Source organism: Octodon degus, unplaced genomic scaffold (assembly GCF_000260255.1).
Source record: "Octodon degus isolate 3935 unplaced genomic scaffold, OctDeg1.0 scaffold00271, whole genome shotgun sequence".
Lineage (NCBI taxonomy): Eukaryota > Metazoa > Chordata > Mammalia > Rodentia > Octodontidae > Octodon > Octodon degus.
The window spans coordinates 2,207,756-2,216,039 of record NW_004524847.1 but is presented as its reverse complement, the minus strand read 5'-3'; the positions used below and the strand labels follow the sequence as shown (position 1 = coordinate 2,216,039).

The following is an 8,284-nucleotide window of genomic DNA, read 5'->3' as shown; positions in this document are numbered from 1 at the left end:
TGGGTGGATGGATGGGTAGATGTTGGATGGATGGATGGGTGGATGGATGGATGGATGGATGGATGAGTGGATGGGTGGATGGGTTGGTAGATGTTGGCTGGCTGGTTGGATGGATGGGTGGATGGAGGAGTGGATGGATGGATGGGTAGATGATGGCTGGCTGGCTGGATGGGTAGGTGGGTGGGTATGTGGATGGATGGATGAGTGGATGGATGGATGGATGGATGGGTGGGTGGATGGGTAGATGCTGGTTGGCTGGCTGGATGGGTGGATGGATGGGTAGATTCTGGGTGGATGGATGGATGGATGGGTGGGTGGATGGCTAGATGCTGGCTGGATGGATAGATGAGTAGACGGGTGGATGGATGGGTGGATGGATGGCTAGATGCTGGATGGATGGATGAATGGATGGGTGGATGGTGATTAGATGGATGGGTGGGTGAATGAATGGATAATCAGGAATGAAAGATTAAACAGATGAAAGAACGACAGTAGTCATCATTTCTGGTTCCCAGTGGAGGCAGGAAGGACATGAGCACGTCCAGCACCAGGTTCTGAGATCCTGCACGAGGCCGTATTGTGGCAGTGACCCCTTGGCTCACACCTGCCCCCCCCAACCCCCCGCTGTGGGAGGATAGGGCTTCTGGGGATTTCTGGTCTTTGCCCCCATTTCCCCCACATCTCAGCTCTGGGGCCTTGATTTTCCTTCTTTACCTAAGAAGCGCACACCTGCCCTCTTCGCGTCTTCTGCAAAGGACGGATGGCTTCTGCTCTCACCTGGGTGTTCTCTGTAGAACTTGTGTCGCGGGAATTGCCCACCTGGAACACATCGAACAGATAAAACTCTCTCAGGGCGGGGCCAAACCATCCAAAGCCGTGCGGACAGCACTGACGCCTGTCCCGTTCAGTTTCCCTGGTGCACGGTGGCATGTTCCCGAGGCTGCAGGACGAGTGCAGCTGACCTGCGCCCAGGAGGAGCCGGCGGAAGCTCATTTGTGACCGGGGGAGCCGCGCGGGGACTCTACGCAGCGCCATTCTCCGTCGTGGGGAATAAGAGTAAAGAGAAATGTTACTCTGCAGCATATAATGGGTTTACACTGTTCTTTTAAAATCACGAAACAGCATTTTACGGCCGCTAGTTTCTACTGATGAATCTCCACAGCCATAACCCTCATGAGGAGACTCTAGGCAGATGCCTCGACACTGTTTTGTTTTGAGGGTAACGGGTCCCGAGCCCAGGGAGTCTGGGACGCACCATCTTAACGCGAACTCGAGGGAACTGCGGCGCGCTCCGGCACCGTCAGCCCCAGGCATGCGCGAGCAGGGAGTCCCTGGCGCGGGTCTGCGCAGACTCCAGCGTCATTACTGTGAAGGACCGAGGGACTCGAGCGTGAATCTCCACTCCCCCGTGCGCCCGTGTGAGCTCAGTTTTCTCACCTGAAATCTGTGCCTCTGTTATCACAGGGATTAAATGGCTTAAATGTAGAACATGGCTACGCAAGTATTAGGAGGAATCATATAAAATCGTCCCTGTTACAGGCAAGACATGGTCAACCGCTTCCAGTTTCATGTCCCCGCCTCACAGTTCCTGCTGCTGTTTGTCCTTGACTCCATCTGTTCCCTCAGCCCCACCAGGACACTCGCAGAGGGCACAGCCAGGGTGTGGCACCTCCACCGGGCCACCTCCCTAGCACTGAGCTCAGGGTCCCCTCTTGGTGGCAGCGCTCTCCTTTCTGCTGTGATGCTGATCATTCACATTTCTGCCATAGCCGACATTGTCCTCTTGTTCTGGGGCCACGTACAGGGTCTCTGGGACCAGTGGGGCACCCGAGGAGTTGACCCCAGCATTGGGCAGCAGCTTAGCCTTGACGGCAATGGCTTTTCCCAATCAGTGGCTGGGTGTCCGTCCCAGGCTGGGATCTCTGGGCCACTCCCGCAACCTGGTGAGGGCAAAGGACAGAGGCGTGTGCATGCCTGAGGCCCGGCTCCGGCTTCGGGAGTGTAGTTCCAAAAGCGCTCAGGTCACTTGTGCCCAACCAGTTTCCTCCTGCCAAGGCTGCATGAGCCCCACATTGTTCCTCCTGTGCCTCATCCTGGTCCCCACCCAGCTTCTCAACCAGCTGGCGTCCACTCAGAGAAGGCACCGATGCCCCGCCCCACTCCCTGACCCAGGTCGCTGCATGCGCTGACATTCGCCTTCCTCCATGGGGGACTCGAGTCCTCAGATGCCCGCTTTCCAGCCCACCCAGCATTTGCCTGCCCCTGACCCGGGCGGCCTGGCAGGGGCGCTTGGCCCTCGGGGCCCCGCGAGGTCTGCTCCTTCCTCGCTGGTGGTGTTAGGATAAGTGGAGAGGTGTGCACGGCGCAGGGCAGAGGGAGAGGGAGAAAGGACAAAGTCAGGGGACCGTGTTGAGCAACAACTGGGATGGACCTGGGTGCAGGGTACCACACCCTTGGAGCTTTTCAGGAAGGAGTCATTTCAAATGCGCAGTTCATAAAATGAAAGGAAAGACTTTCTCTTGGTGATGCGAGGACAAGAGCGCCATCGCTGGGGAGGAGCCGGCCGGCTTTACGGAGTGGCCGGCCTCAGCCGTAATTGGCCGTTACTGATGCTTGACAGCCCCGGAGCCAGGCGGGCTCTGGCTTCACGTGTCCCCACCCCCGCGAGGCCATGGCAGTGGCACCCTTGCTGAGGACCTGTGCGCCGCCCCCGTTCCTGGGTGCTCTCCACTCCCCCTCCCAGAGGCACCCCCCACCCCGTTACACCTGAAGAAACTGCGACTAGAAAACATTTGGTAACTGCCTGCGGTTGGCGGAAGTCTGCAGGCTGTGAGCCCATTTGTGAGCGGCTGGGCCACGAACCTGACCTCGTGCCCTGGCTTCCCCGCAGGTCACACCACATGCCGACGCAACATTTTTTAGTACCGGGGGTGAACCCGGGGCCTTAACGCTGAGCTGCATCCCCAGACCTTTTGGTATTTTTTACTTTAAGACAGGATCTTGCTGAATCACTAGCTCAGGCTAGGCTTGAGCCTGTGTTCACCTGGCCTCAGCCTCCCACCGTGCTGGGATTAAGGGCCTGTGCCATTGCTCCGGGCTACGTTTCTCTTTTTCAGGCTGCAGTGAAACTCAGGGTACCTGCGAGGGGTACATGAGGCTGTTGGGCCTCACTGAAGTCATCATTTATCTGTTCTCTTTCTTAGCTGCATCCTGGAAATGGGGCTCTTTTGCACTCTTTGGCACCTCTGAGAACAGGTCTGAACTGGCTTGGCGTACACCTGTCTTACCAGTCTTACGACAGCGCCCTGACCACCTCGCAGTTCTCCTGACCATCTCTCACTGCCTAGCTGTGCTCTGTGGGCTTTGCACATGTGATTTCAGGGGCTTCCATAACATCACGAAGTAGGCCTATTGTATAGGTGAGAAAACTGAGGCTCAGGGAGGTGAAGAATCTGACCTCAGCTCACCCAGCTTGGAAACTCCCAGCTAGGGTGCAGTCAGTCTTCTGGCTCCAGAGTCCGTGTCCTGTGCCTCTTGGCAGGACAGGGAAGAGACTACAGCAGTGATGGGTGGAGGAGCTCTGGGCCAGCCTCAGGTGCTGGGGATACTTCCCAAGGCAGAGCGCTGCCTGGGGGACCCAGGACAGTGGGGCCAGGAGCAGGTCCGGGGCACCATACTCACCTGCCTGCCTGCGCTGCTTGACACACTGCCCACGGTTGGGGATGCCCTCAGCCGCATTCCCTGAGCTCAGGATGTGGCACTCATAGCCTGAGGGACAAAGAAGGGGCTCCGCACCATCCTCAGTCGTGCTGCAGGCCTCTGCTGTGGGAAGGACATGCACTGGGCTCGAGGGCAGAGCTGGCTTTAGGTCCCAAGGCGTGCAGAGAGAGAGGTGCCCCTCACCTGCTGAACCTCCCTCCTGGCACCACATGCCCCTCTCCCGCCCCTCTCCCTCTCCCCTCACACTTGTACACACACATGTGCATGCATGCACACATGCACACACGGACAGTGCAGTCACGGGACTCCAAAGCCCTCGCATGCCAAGTGACATTCATGCATGTGTACTCAGGCACCCTTCGAGGCACATGTAGTCATACCTGCTATCACAAGCGCTCACAGACAGACACACATACAAACACACACACAAACATAAACACCCCTGCTCACCTGACACAAATCCAGGACACACACTTGCACATACAACCACAGTTTTCCTGTACACAGGGATGTGTGTGCTGCCACAGTCACCCAGACAGTATGTACACAAGTGGGTGTGGAGTCCCAGGCACAGGTACACACACACACACCCCTCCACCTGTCTGGCTGGACCTGGCCTATGCATCCCTCCTGTAGAAGCTGTACCCCAGGAGGCCACCGTGTAGAGAAGCAATGAGCCCTTCTTAGGATCTTAGGGTCCAGAAGCCACCCGCCCTTCTCCCTCCATTCTGCAGCCCAAAGGAGGCCCAGTGGTCAGGGAGATGAAGCCCTGTTTCTGGACCGGACTGTGAGGTCCCAGGGGAGGTACAAGCTGCCCCCTTCATTGCTCGGTGTGGACCAGGGGGCCTGAAGAGGCCCTGGGCTCCACATGTGGACAGACAGCCTGGCACTGCCAGTCTCCTGGCTGTGGCCTGGGAGGGGTCCTGGCCGGACGTGGGGTCAGCTCCCCAAGCCCCCTCACCTTGCAGCACCTCCTCAGGGCCATCCAGGAGCCAGCCATTGCCTCCCAGCCACCGTGGCTTCGGCTGTACCAGCCAGTCTAGAACTAAGGCATCACAGTCAGGTCGATGAGGCAGAGACGTGCACAGCCAGGGCAGGGGATGCCACTGTGCTACCCCAGAGGCCTCCAGGACCCCCAGTGGGCAGAGGCCTGGACACCCTGCAGCACATAGGACAGTGCTCCCCAACAACCAGGTCAAGTGTCCACGTGTATCAGATGTCATCATAACTGCAGTTACTGCTAAGGAGTGGCGCAGCCATTCGCCTGCTGTCAGGGCCTGACCAGATGGACTCACCCTGCCACTCTTAGGGACCCAGGCACGCAGAACTGGGTCAGCCATGGGGCCGACTTTCAGGCAGGGACAGGCAATACCCAGATACAGCCGGTGCAGTCTTGCAGGAAGGAAGGGGAGGTTGGCCAGAGGAGGGATTGCTGTTCTCATGGGAAAAGCCCAAAAGACAACAACGCGGAGGTGAAGAGTGAGCCTTGTGGACATCCGCAGGGAGGGGGTTCAGGCAGGGACCCTGGAGTGGCCCACAACCCTGCACTAAGGATCTGAGGCAGTCGATGCTTCTGCACAGCCAGAGGACTGGATTAAAACTGCCTTGCTGCCTGCTGTGTGCCCTTGGGAAAACGACTCAGCTTCTCAGCGCTGTAGAGAAGGCTGAAACCCATCTCCACCTCAGGGAGCTGGGAGAGCCTACGATGAGACTGCGCAGGAAGCTACTGGGAATGCCGCGCCCCGGCCGGCTCAGCAGGCGTGCCTGTGAGCCCCTTCACCAGCAGAGGGCGCCATTTCCCGGGCTTATGAAGGCATCAAGCGTGCTGGGGCTTTTTCTTGGCTGCGGCCTCACTCCAAGGAAACCAAGTGCGGTCATTCCCAGGGGGGCGGGGGCGAGGTGCCCTCAGACCACCAGGAGCAGCACCGAGGCCTGGGAAGCTCCGCTGCTGCTCCTGCCCATCAGGTGCCTGGTGATAGCAGGGCCCGTAAAGTGCAGACAACAACCGAGGAGCTGCTGCCCATCTCACTGCGCGGAGCGCGGGGCAGGGACGCCTGGCTCGGGTCCTGAGCGCGCCCCGGGCCGCCCCAGCCCCGCTCAGCCCCCCGCCCCCTCTCCTGCTCACCCGGTGGAGGCGGCACTGCCTCCAGGCAGGAGTAGGCACAGCCGTTGTAGCAGCAGCGCTGTCCCCGTGGGCACTCGGAGTCGGCGTGGCAGCGCGCAGCCTGGCAGGCTCCAGGGGGCAGGGTCCTCGGGGGTGGAGGACAGCGGTCAGCACGAGGCTGCCGGAGGCCTGGGGTGCTCGCCTCCTCTTCCTGCGGGCCGAGACAGGACCAGTGGTGCGCAGGTCGGGCTGTGGGCGCCCGGCAAGGGGCAGGGCCTCTCTCACCATGGGCTTCTCAGTGGAAAAGAGTGATCCTGGCAGAACCCGGCCGGAAGGGACGGTCAGGGGCCACAGGTGCTTCTGCATGGTAGTGCCAGCCCGAGCCCGCTGCAAGGCCTCCCCAGCGAGAGCAGAGCAGGGCAGTCTCGGGGTGTTTGCTGGGGATGTTGTGTGCCCCTCAGTGCCCCTAGAGATGTGTATCTCCGAATCTCGTGTGTGTGCATGTCTGCACACCTAGGTATGCACGTATACACACACACATGTGCTTCTAGCTGCGTTTCCAGGTTGCCTGTCATCCATGTATTTCCCTAGAGCTTTGCAAATTCACAGGTCACATGGACAATGAGTAATTCCACCAGACAACCTAAATAAACCTCATAAACATGCTGCTCAGGAAAGCCAGATCCCAGAGCACTGTGCTTGCACCTGCGTCATGTCCACCTTATGAGCAGAAGCCACAGCCCAAGGTCGGGCCGAGAAGCCAGGGCACGGCCGCTGGTGGTGCTGACCCGCCGAGCAGGGCTCGGGTCTACCCTGTCCTTCTGTCAGCACGTGAGCTACAGGGGTTGCTTTGTGGGAGTTTGTGGGGCTGCACTTTAAGATTTCTGGACTTTGCAATATTGTTCCAGTAAAACGTGAGGAATGAGATGCAGCACACACGTAGGAAATGCACATCAGAGGGAGGTTAGGGGGCTCAAGTCACTCCAGGAAGCCCTCGGGCCCTGACTTCAGACCCTGCCATGCCAGTCACACCGTGCTGCTAGATTTGGAGATGGGGCACGTGGGGGCAGACCATTACGTAGTGCACCCCAGTTTGCCCCCATGTCTTGGCTTCAGCTGTAACTTGCATCTAAAAATGCTCTGTTTACTGCCCATCTCCTTCCCCCGTGTATCCATGTTTCAAAATCCCACCTCCTGGTTCTGTCCAAGTTGATAAGCAGCACCTGCGCACTGGAGCGTAGCCATGGCCCCTGCCCTTCGAGTGTTCACCAAACAAGAAATTCGCCCCAGCGAGCTGCTCGTGAAAGGCTGCCAGGGTGTGGTAGTGCAGGAGGAAAATCAAGGTAGCGGTGACTCTGCTGGGTGAGCTATATTTTGAAAACATAGATGCACATACGTGATATGTACTATAGATATTTGTGTGCTCGGGGAATAATTTTAGGTAGAGACACAAGAAAGCAGCATAGAAGAGGCCTCCGGAGAGAGTTAGATTTTGGAGCCGAGAGACTCCTCTTCATTCTACGTGCTTTTGCATTCATTCATTTTTTTTTTTTAACCATGGACGAGGCTTACTTCCTTAATTTGAAGAAGACAATTAAAACTTTAAAAATACTAGAAATGTGTATGAAAATCTATCACTCATGGGAATAGCATGACACAATTGTGTGTCGAAAACCAGGATGTATACATTTCTGGCATTTGCATTATCCTGTACGGAGAATGAATGGCAAACTAGTGAGTGAGCAAAAATGAATGAATGTGAATGCACAAAAGGGAAGATAAAACACCCCCACGCCTCGAGCGTGGGCCTCAGGGCGCCTCGGCTCGGGGGGAAGCGGATGCGAGGGGCGAGGGTGGGCCTGCATCGCGTCTCGTCAACACTGAAGACATTCACCCTCGCAAGCACAGCACGGAGACGGCCAAAGAAGACAACTGACAGGAGGCGGGACAGTCCTGTCTTGCCGTCCGGCTTGTGGCTTCCATGCTTGAAAGAGTTACCAGGTAGAGAGTCAAAGGAGGACTGCGCAAAAGCATTTCACCACAGAGCAAAAGCAGAAAGTGGCGTTTATTGTAAAGCAAAAGCAAACAGCCCCCAGAAAATGAACTTGGAGTGGGGGACCCAAACACGTTCCCCAAAGGACTCTCATCCAGGGGGCTTACAGCACACGAGTGACCACAGCCCAGCCAGGTTGAGACCAACCTGTTTTGGTTTACAGCCCCTGCGGGGTTCTAAGCAGGAAAGTTAGACTTAGAAATGGGCCTATAGGAGCTCGGGGTACGAAGCAGGCCCACTTTTGAAAGCTCTGTTAATGAAACTTTAAACAGAACTAAGACTTCCTTTGTGGAGGAGCATGAATATCTTATTTCTGCGCAGACAGGGCCTGCCCACCGCATGCGGCCTTGGTGGAGCCTCCAGGGCCTGCCCACCGCATGCGGCCTTGGTGGAGCCTCCAGGGCCTG

At 57.5% G+C, this 8,284-nt stretch overlaps 1 protein-coding gene across 4 annotated transcripts in view; it reads right to left on the bottom strand.

The window, feature by feature from the left end:
* Positions 1-422: 422 nt before the first annotated feature.
* Positions 423-8,284, bottom strand: part of Wfdc1 (WAP four-disulfide core domain 1) — a 23,690-nt gene continuing 15,828 nt past the window's right edge. For 2 of the 4 annotated variants that reach the window (XM_023706816.1, XM_004646575.2), the window contains 4 exons: positions 5,846-6,035; positions 4,682-4,765; positions 3,682-3,822; positions 425-819 (listed from right to left, as the gene is read on the bottom strand). In XM_023706816.1, the coding sequence (XP_023562584.1) occupies positions 683-819; positions 3,682-3,822; positions 4,682-4,765; positions 5,846-6,035 (552 nt within the window). In that variant the 3' untranslated portion in view covers positions 425-682. Of the gene's footprint in view, positions 820-3,681; positions 3,823-4,681; positions 4,766-5,845; positions 6,036-8,284 lie in introns of all 4 variants that reach the window. The other 2 variants (XM_023706818.1, XM_023706817.1) reach the window with 2 other exon arrangements.